At 37.9% G+C, this 11,062-nt stretch overlaps 1 protein-coding gene across 1 annotated transcript in view; it reads left to right on the top strand.

Annotated features, from left to right (window-relative positions):
- Positions 1-424: 424 nt before the first annotated feature.
- LOC104466379 (cochlin-like) overlaps positions 425-11,062 on the top strand; it is a gene marked incomplete at its 3' end in the record, with an annotated part of 17,973 nt that continues 7,335 nt past the window's right edge. Inside the window, exons 1-2 of the mRNA XM_010079771.1 lie at positions 425-458; positions 5,285-5,441. Coding sequence (XP_010078073.1) covers positions 425-458; positions 5,285-5,441 — 191 coding nt within the window. The remainder of the gene's footprint in view (positions 459-5,284; positions 5,442-11,062) is intronic.

An 11,062-nucleotide genomic window follows, 5' to 3' on the forward strand; every position in this document is an offset into this window, starting at 1 on the left:
AGAGCGGTGTTGACAAGTGTCCCCGTTGAGGGGAGTGCTGAGAGCAAGAGTGCGTGAGGGTGTGTTTGTGTAGGTTATAAAGGCACTTGCGCAGTGCTTGGCAATCTGAGGATCTACGACGTATTTCTGACCGTGGAATCGATTAAGAACTTTATAAAACCTGCCCTGCCGTTATTATGACCTGGAAAGCAAAAGAACGTACTTAACATTCCTAAAAAGGCAGGGGCTGCCTGCTGGCTCCATGCCCTGTCAGACTGCATCCTTGCTGCTGGAGAGTGGGCTCTCTGGGAGCCGGAGTCAAATCTATGGGAACCAGGAGCCATAGGAAACAGTTAAAGAAATAATTTGCAAGAAGAATGCAAGCAGTTTGTCCGCCCCTTCCAGTGGAGCCTTTCACCAAGTGGGGGCAGGAGCCTCCAGAAGGATGCGCATCCTGACGCAGGCCTGTGCTGCAGAAGGTGAGTGACCTCAAGCTTTTCTGAACAGTTCTTCAGGATTGCGCAGTCATTAGAAAGCAGGATTTGCTGCTCATTTTGTGTTCAGTCAAGCATTTGGAAAACTCTTTTGTGCTAAACTGATAATGGCTATATGTCATAGGAGTGCTACGGCTAAAAAAATGTACAGCAAAAGAAAACCTACTCCAACTGCAATTCTTTTCTTTATTTTGCAGATGCATTACAGATGGAATGCTGACAGTCTGTCAGGAAACAAGTGAAAAATTTTCTGTAATGCTTCATGCCAGGGCTGGAGAAGAAGCCTGTGTAATCTGAAGGTATCTGGAAGCAGCGAAAATAACATTAAGGGAATGTTGGTGAAATTGAATGTTGGTACCAGGATGTGTTTGTAATATAAAATGTGAATAGTTACTGTAAGATATTTCTCTTACCGTTATTCTGAGCCTAAATTCAGCAGCATTTGGTTATTGAACTACAAGCTTGCAGGAACTTTCATAAAAGTGCTTAAATTCTGTTGTTCAAAGTAATGAAAGAACATTGATTTCCTCAAAAATCTACTGTATTTAGGCTCATAACTACTCAGGGAGATCTTTAAGGATCTTATACCTTTCCTCATACTCCCCCTGAAATACATACAAATACTGCTGAGTTCAGCAGTTCTGGCTGCCATGCATGAGACTGTATGGGTGGGTGAACATGAGCGTGTGATTGTTAGCAACCTTAAGTTGATCAGAAAAGGGCAAGTCTCAGACTGAAATGAATAAAGCCCTGACCAGGCTTTCAAAATCCCCTTGTCCAGTCCAGGATATGTACTTAAGATTAAATGAATTAGTATTAAATTTGTGAACATGTTTTCCTAAATATAAACAGGTATATTTCTACTAGCATGTCTTTTTTTTCTAGTATGGGTAAGGTTTGTGGGACTATTCCTTGCATAAGATATAAAAAGGCTTGTTTGAATCCCTAAGATTAGAAAGTACTTCAAATCTTCATGTTTTGCCAAGAAGCAATACTAGATACTAAAAGGAATAAGAAGCATAATAGAGATGTACTTCCCCACTTTGACTCAAAGCTATCCTTACTCTTAGCAATCCCTGATTATGTTTTTTTTTGTAATAATGTACAGAGGGATTTGGTTTTCTTTATGTAAACTCTTTTCCAAAGCAATGCTTGGAAACTTCAAGACTAGAAAAGCTTAGATTTTGCCTGTGGATTTTATTTTTCTAGTGTCTTTTATATTAGTGACGCCTGTCAAAAGTTAAGTGAGAATCTTTATGGGTTGGCATAAGAAACAGCAAATCAGAGTACACGGGATGAGGTATCAAAAAGATGAAAATGATGGAATGATTGAAAGCATGGTTACTGAATGGATGTTTTAGGAGAGAAGTCACACTTTGCTTTTTTCTTTTTTTTTAGGTTAACAGTGATTGAAGACATTCATCCCTCCTTTAAATATGACTTAAATCATGAAGACATAGAGTTTCTTTTCTTTGTACTTTGTTTTTATGGTGTACCCTGACATAGTGTGTATCTGTGAGGCGTAAAGAGTGTGTTTCTTGACAGAATGGGATGATGGTCATTTTATTACAGTTCTGAAGGCCCAATTTTATATCACATTATGTAGTTCTCTAGTCCTCATCAGAGTCCAGAATGGATTGGAGACTAGGACTGCATCTTTTCTTGTACATTACAAGCTTATCTTTCCTTCTTCCAAAAATACATGGATTTAGATTATTGTATCACATAAGTATCCAGAGAAATGCCTCCACTGCTACTGCTCTTGCATTCTTAAATTACAGTGATTAAAATGTATAGGTTTTATCTCGGTTACTTTATATATAGCTTCTTGGCGGTTTCTGATATCTTGGATAGACTAACAAAACAACCACCTTCAATTCTGGTAGTAATATCATATATGAAATTTGGGAGGATGATTAGTATGTAAGCTGGTAAAGAACTATTCTATGTTATCTAGTATTAATACCTGATTAATACATTTTCCTGTTCACAGTGGACTACCTGAAGTTTTATGGGTTGGATAGTTGATGATACATTAACAGGGAAGAACAATATCCACTGCAGAGTTGATATCATAAGTCTTCATTTTGGTACCCAGTATTTCTCATTTTGATTCTGCACCAAGCATTTGGTTAGAAAATTATTGCTTGTGGAAAATGTATCTACCTACATGGAGAAACAAATGAAATTGTTGCTTTTTAATTAACAGCATCATGTACTTCAAAGTGTGTGTTTTTACCTCTGTGTGATCTGACTGAGGTACAAACTGCTAAAGCCCCTACTTAAAGTACGTCAGCTCTTCAGTTCACACAGCAGCAACTTGCTCCCTTCCTCGGAAGCCCATCTCTCATGTTGTAGACAAGGATCATGGCAGTCTTTAGGCTGCCAGTACATAACAATCCCGTAGCTTGGCTACAGTAGACTTCTGGGTTTTCATAGCCGGGGAAAACACAGCAAGATTCCACTCCCCCCACCCCCCCTACTCCCATCTTCTGTGTTATGTAAAATGTTAGTCTGATATATGACTGTAATTAGTAAGTACCTGGTAGTAAGGGAAATACAGATATCCAAGGGATAAGGAGTTCGTTAACTAGACATGTGTGATTACTGTCTTTGTATGCACAGCCTGCCAAGGGATTCAGTCAAGTACAGTACATTAGAAATAGGTATTAAAACTTCCTGCAGTGTCTTGCACTTGTAGTGGCTGGAAAAATGTTTCAGGGTGTGTGGCACAAGCAGTACTGTGAGAGCAGAGATGACCAGTGATGCTCATTGCAGTGATTCCTTCAAGGATATCCAGCCTTCCCACTGCTGGTTTATTCTGATGGTCTTGCTAGTTGTCGTTTGGTGGCTATTACTTGATTAATACCCAGTAATTAGGTAACACACTTGTAGAACATCCATGAAGGGATTAGGGGACTCAAACAGCAAAGCAAATTGAGTTATTTTAGCATAACACCAGTAATATAGCACTTCTAACAATGAAAATGTGGAGCTTCTAGGTATAAGCATGGTGATGCTCTTGGTCTTTCAGGCTTTTGTTTTTAAGGCAAATGTATAGGACTAAACAGGGAGAGGATATGAGTAGGTAAGACTGTAAGTCCTAAAATAAACTTTATTTCTTAGGATACTTGAGAATTGGGGTAAATCACTTTAAAAGCTCTCTACCTAGCAAGACACTGTATTGTCTTGAGAAGGGAAAAATGAAGTATTTACTGCTTTCTTTTTTCTTACTCTGGACTATATAGACATATTTGGCATATTTAAGCCAAATCTTTGTGCTGACAAATAGCAGGAAAGATTTTCCAGGAAGATGTGATTAGGTAGTTTAACATAATTTCAGTATAGCATTAATGAGGATTGCATATACTTAAAACGACATGCATAGTCTATGAATGTATGTGATTGATTTATGCAGCCAGAATGAACAGACGCTTCCCTGTGCACCTCCAGCTGTAACTGTTCTGCTTTTCAGTTCCAAAGTCAGTAAGGTTAGCAAATACTGTCAAATACAAGCATCTTATGTTGGGGTCAGTAAACAAACTAGAGTGAGAGTGGAAAGAGAAAAAAAAGGGAAGCAGGTGACACACATCACTGATCCTCAAAACACACTCTCCTTGGGATATAATGCTGTGGTGTATGCACAGATATACTGGCCAATGTCTGTCAGCTCTCATCTTAATATTGTGAAAGTAATACTCCGAGTGCATGTAGAAAAGGTTCTTGCACCTTCTAGTGCACAGCAAGGGCGAGATGTGTTCTTAGGAATTTCAGAATAAATATCCAGTTGTGGGTTGAAATTATGATGTTGAACTGATGCTGATCTGAGCCAAAGCCCTAATTTTCTGTGCCTTAAGACCAGTTTAATGTGCTGTCCTGTGTAGTAGGATGGCAGTAAGTATCCAAGATAACAGCCTCTAAGTTTTCAAAAGGAAAAACATTAGTTTACCAAGCAAAATTGTTTACTGGTGTAAATATGTCTGCATACCTACATTGCACACTTGCAAGCACAGTGGAAGCTTAATGATAATAATCAGAAGGGCAACTTTTAAGAAGAAAAGACAGAGTTCTATGTGAAAATGTATGTGCCTCAGATGAATAAACAGCTTCTGTCTCACTGGGTGAATCTGACAGTCCTTTGCACAATACTAATGAAGTAAACTTCATTGCAATGAATTGATACAAATGTTCTAGACGTTACTATATTACTGGAGCAAGGAGATGGGTATTCCTTTTTACACTGGCCTCAGTAGGATTTATTGTGGAAATTAAGGGAAATGCTGTTGTCAGCCTGTTTCATGAATGCTACTGGAGAGAAGCTTCAGAGTTTCCCAAGTGATTGATAGATGTTTTATGACTGGAGATTACTGTGGGGATGTCAGTCATTTAATTTTTCCCTTAGAGAGTGCCACCCACTCCTGTGTTCCACCAGCCCTCAAAGGTCTTCCTCTTGCCCTTTTGTCTCTGCAGTAAACTTACACATATTAATTGCTTTTTGTCCTGTAATATTCCTTGGATATTATTTTAATGTTTTTTTAGTGTTGTTTGCTCATATCATTTTATGTTTACTCTTTCCACCTTTTTCTGCCACAGCTTTCCCATAAATAATTTAAAAGTGTGTTCTTCCTTGTCATAACTGTACATTTGTAAGCTCCAAATATGTCTTTACAGACATACTGGAGCATAAGATGAGACACTGTACCTAATGTCAAATTTGATCATTGCTTTAAGCTTGGAAGCTGTAGAGAGATGAAAAGAAAAACAACAAACCATTAAGATGTTCTGGTCACAGGTTCTTCTTTTTTCTTTAGCTTCCACTGCTATCACGTGCTTTACAAGAGGACTTGACCTTAGAAAGGAGACGGAAGATGTCCTTTGCCCAGCAAACTGTCCTCTATGGCAATTTTATGTCTTTGGGGATGGTGTTTATGCCTCTCTTTCGAGTGTCTGTGGAGCTGCCATACACAGGTAAGTAAGGTGATTGCTAACCAATGTGTTAAGCAAGTTTATGTAGTCTTGCTACACTTTTAAATCTTAACCTTTTGACGCCGTCATAATAAAGATCTTTGTAGACTTTGTGAATTGTTAACTCCATAGGAATGTCATTAGGAGAAGAGAGAACAAGGAAGAAAAGAATGGCTGGGCAGCTTGCAAGTTATCTGAGTTGTGGTTAAGTGTTCCTGAAAACCACTTGATTAACTTTCTCTGAAATGGCATAGCAGCACACAGACTTTCACTGTAAGATTATTTATGTGTCACTGGTAGACATGGAAGGTTACAGTGTAAATAGTAACTAATGGGAGAATAAAAGCAGATTCACTTTGACTTTAATTTACATGACATTTTTTCTGAATTTGCTGAAATAATTTTAAGCTCTTATGCAAACAGACCTACCCATGATCTGGCTGAATGTGGTCCAATGACTATTAGTTTTAATCAGTGTTATGGTGTTTTGCTACAGCATTTCTCTTCTGACAGTTGCTTGCTGGGTGTTAGTCTACTTAATGATCTCTTAATTAGACCAGTATCTAGCTGAATTCCCTTCTGTATCTAATAGAAAATTAAAGGCTAAGAAAAATATCCAGATAACCCATGTTAAATAGATGTCATTAGAAAAGCAAAAATTCCACAGGGGAGGGAAAACAGCCTGGCAGATACCTTATTGAGGTTATCTGGGTTTTTTGGAGGTTGGTTTGTGGGTTTTGGTGTTTTGGTGGGGGTTTTCTTTTTTGAGGAAAGACAAAGATTTAATTACATATTTGCAAGGTAAATTCTCTCTTGGATCAATTTTTAATAAGGAAATGTTGGACAAAAGCAGCTGGAGATAGTCTGGCTTCTAGTGGCATCTGAAATAGGTATCTCACTGATTCCTGACTGTCAGTCTACAAGGAGTTTCAGACTTTGATTTGATACTTTGAGAAAGCTTCTGGTTATTAAAGGAGGATTTTTAGCTTCATCTATTAGCTGGCTGTACAACATAACTTGCTCACTTAGCCCTTTCACGGTATGCTTCCTACCACAAAGTAGATTTGAAACTTCGTAAGGTGTTATGACTCTTAAGATAGGACTGACATTTCAGCAATAGAAACTTGGATTAGACATGAAGACAAGTCTACCAAGAAGGACAGATTAGATGGCCTGAGATATTGTAGGAAATGCAATAGAAAATGCAGTTTTCGAAACCAGCTAGACATCTGTGTAGGATAATGAGTTAATTATAACTGATCCTATCTTGAAGTAAAAGTACAGACTAGATCATCCTGCCCAAATGTTTCCTAATTTCTGAGAATTCTATAACTAAATATTATGAATATATTTAAAAGTAAGCCTTCATCATACATATAATCTAAATTGCTTGGGTTTCAGGAAGTACTCTGGACACCAATCATTATATATACTATCATACATATTACAGAGACTTTTTTTAATGTCCTGTTCCAATGAATGAGATTTCATTAGCATTTGTGGATTACAGTATAACTTATTCTGAATCCCTTTGAGCATTACTGAACTTCTTAAAACTAGTTTTATTTAGCTTCTAGAGACATTCATGTTAACATATACATAAACCACAGTTAAAACAACAACAAAAAAAATCATACCATCTTATTATATTTTTATATTCCAGATAAAGCTACTGCTGCCTTTGCAGAAAGGCTGAAACTATTCTTAAAAGCTTAAGTATTCTGAATCCCTTTGAGCATTACTGAACTTCTTAAAACTAGTTTTATTTAGCTTCTAGAGACATTCATGTTAACATATACATAAACCACAGTTAAAACAACAACAAAAAAAATCATACCATCTTATTATATTTTTATATTCCAGATAAAGCTACTGCTGCCTTTGCAGAAAGGCTGAAACTATTCTTAAAAGCTTAAGTGAAACAAAGTGTTCAAAAGAAATGGGGGAATAGTTTCAATCTTCTTCCCTAGAAAATAAAGCACAGGCATTTATACATCACTTAGCTCTTCACTGAAGTCTGTACCTTACAAATTATGTGTATTATTGTTCTCCAGCCCAAAAGCATAGGAGCACGGAAAAATCCATATTTTTCCATAGTAAGTGTCAATATAAATTATACTACTTGTGAAATGTGCACCACTGTTTGTAAAACCTGCATCTAACAATCTGTCTCCACAGACATTGTGAGAGCAGTGAGGGCTCTAATAGCAATAAAGTCATTAAAATATCCTCACCCTTCTAACCTTGTGTCTTCCAGTAAAGATATAAATTACCAGTGCTCACATCTTCTGAATATGATAGACTGTAGTAAAGCAAAAGCAGAATATAAGTGAAAATCTTGTATTTAGGAGAACTGCTGTGTTTTGAAGACTACATTTAAGTTGGGGGATGTTAGTCCTATTGGCCTTTCATACTCAGAACAGAATTTGCTATGTGAGAATGTTTTGTTGGTTTTGCTGTAACTATTACCAGCCATAAATACTAGTCCTGGTAAAAGAAGGATGGATGAATGGAGGAGAGGCAATAGCTGTTTAGTTCTCAGGTAATTTCAGTGCAGGCTGCAAAATCTAACAAAAACATACAGAATACTTGCTCCTTTTTGCTCTGTGTTGCAATGGGTAAACCCCATATTGGTGTCAAAGTAAATCCAAGAAGATATTGCTAATGGGTCATCACCATAATTTGCTGTTATTGTGATGTAACTAGATATGTGCTTTGAGAATTTTGTAAATTTCTTCCAAATAACTGAAACAACCCCATCTACTTTAAGCCTAGCTGCACCCTACATTACATTGCACGGTGAGTGCAACATAGCTCTATACCTAAAGCACCTTCAAGTGCCAGGCCTGTGCCACTACAATAACTGTTGCTGTCATCTTAGGGAAGGCATGGTCAGACAACTGTCCATCATTTCAAGAAGCATCAGTCTTGGGAGCAGGGCTTTTTTTTTAACTGAAAATGATTGTGTGAGCATGGGTCAGTTCCCCTCTCTGCTTACACTCCAGATTGTGTGCTGGGTCCAAATTGAGGCCTGATTCCTTAATTTTATATAAAGAAAATAATGCTTATTCCTGTGAGTAGTTCCATTACTGTGAGGCAATTATTAACAGAAGACAATACTATATAAGGCATTAAAAGAATTTATCAGAATTCAGCGATGAATAATTCTGTATACTACAGATGAATAAGCTTTCTGCCTGTTTCAGTTTGTTATATTTGGCTTTTTCCCTCCTTATTTTATGTGTAATTACTCTCAGGAAACAGAATATTTATTTAATATTGTTCTTTTTCTGGGCAGAAGAATAAAAGATTTATTTGTTGGGGGAAGAATGGAGAACATCCTACCAGGCTGAGTTAAATCTACCACTGAGTGATTAATTGGATTAATGATCAGAAGGTCAAATGAAGTACTAGGTTCTCAGCTTGTGCAGTTCTGTTTTAGTGCCAATTCCACTAAATGGAGACTTAGCACAATGTGGCAGTTTTCAGATGCTAAATAGGCATGTAAATTTTTTCATAACCTTCCTAACTAGTCACAAGGTGGAACCATTTCTAATTAAACATTGGGGTCCTGGAACTCAAGTTTAACAAAAGCATATTGTGGTATTACCAAGCTGGCCACAAAGTGACCAAAAACATGAATGGCCCCTGAGCTGCCCCGGCATTTGCTAGAAGAATATTGAAAAAAGGTTGTCTGGCCAGAGGGATTTTTGAGCAGCTGTAGATCTCCTGGGAAACTTTGGTATAGTGCCTGCTTCTGCTGCTGAGCCCCCTTTCCTGCCAAAAGTAATAGGGGTGTGGAGGAGACAGAGCACAACCTCAGGGGCCAGAGGATGCTGGCATGAAACCCCGAGGAGCTCCCTATCGGTGACTGAAGGCAATCAGGCAGCAGCAGGAGACTGCAGTTTGGAGAAGAGGAGGATGCTGCTTAAAGTGATGGAGAGAGGCGGATGATGTGGAAGGAGTTTGATGCAGGTGCTGACAGTAGGCAGGAAAGACAGGAATTCAGGTAGTTCAGCTTTCTTAAGTCCCTGAGGACGACTGTTTTCATCCAAGGAGCCTACAGGAAATGCCAGCTGCTATCACAGTCAGCACTCTGTTAGCAAGGGGAACAGGAACTTTCAGGTCAAAATTACATTCTTTGGTAGTACGGCAGGCCTTCATCTTTCTGCTCTCTCCTTTCTGCTAAAAAAGCAGATAGCCTAACTATAGAACTATATGATAAGCATAATGATTAGCATAAAAACATACCCTGTGAGTTTCTGAGCAAACATTTTGCATCTGGACTGCAAGACTAAATCAGATCAATATGTACGTCTTTTAACAGCCTTGTTGCAGCACTGCTGCTCTTGCACTTGAGACCCTTCCATGGCATAGAACGTTTAGTTTGTTCAGATCCACTCTTTAACACTGTTATACAGCAAGGGAAAAAACATTCTTTGTCTATTTCACTGACAATGTTTTGTTATCTTTAGACAATTTTATCTGGCTGATCCTTACCTTATACTTGGAACTAAGCCATTTAAGGGAATAGACACTTGGCTTCATCTCCGATGTACTTAAATGAGTCAATAGGTTGTAAGCATGCTGCAAAAAGTGCTCTCTCCATCAGCCAAATCTGTCATCACTTACAAATTCTAAGAAACAAAGGAAAATTTACCCAGAGGAAAATACTTTTACCAGGTGAAAATCTTGTATTTCCACTTTCTTTTAACAGGAGATGGTATTTCAACTTTCTACTGTTGTGTCTAAGATTACTGACTGCACTTACATCTATAAGGGTCATCTCCCATGTCTGGAAGAGTCTCTTTGTGGTCTAGATATCAGTTTTGATGTGCAGGCTCCTTGAAAAATGCATTCAAAATTCACCAAAGGCAAGCCAGTCCTGTATCTCTGTGTCTGTGAGTTCTATGCAGATTTTTAAGTATGTTTTAGATTGAATTCCCATATTTCACAAGACTTTCCCCTATCTTCTGCTGCCCTTGGCCAGAATACTTTCTTCCATGAACTATTGTGCAATGAGGTACGGTACTGGATTGCTTCCCTATGTGTCTGCTTTTCTGTTTAATTTGTGTGCATTTTTGAGTGAAAAATACCATTTAGGTATAAATTATGATTCATTATTAACAGTGAAGCTGGGTAAGCGAATGGACTGACAGCTTTTATATAAAGTTACTGTCAAGCAGCACTGGCAGTAGGATGAAACAATGAGTAAGGAAATTAAAGCTGTTCCTGGAAAATCTGCAGAGTTCCAGTTAAATCAAAACAGCCATGGCATGCAAGTCAATCACAGAGGAGCAAGTAACAGTGGTGAAAATCAAAGCGGATTGTAATGACATAAATCATTCTGAGGAAACGCATAGGCACTTCTTCACTGTTTAAAGACCACTGCAGATCTACACAGGATTAAGCTAACTTTTAAAAGCAATCATAAATTATTGCAGAAAGGAATTTGCCAATCTGATTCAGAATACAAAGGCAGACTGGCAATATGGTTTATTCCACTTCAGTGTATATGAGCATGCACTCTGAGTAAACTTTCTGGAAGAAACATCCCAAATAAAACTGATGAGATTGTAAAAGATGGCTTAACCAGTTGTTAATTCACCTATAGAACAAAATGG

This window comes from Pterocles gutturalis, unplaced genomic scaffold (genome assembly GCF_000699245.1).
Source record: "Pterocles gutturalis isolate BGI_N339 unplaced genomic scaffold, ASM69924v1 scaffold23469, whole genome shotgun sequence".
Lineage (NCBI taxonomy): Eukaryota > Metazoa > Chordata > Aves > Pterocliformes > Pteroclidae > Pterocles > Pterocles gutturalis.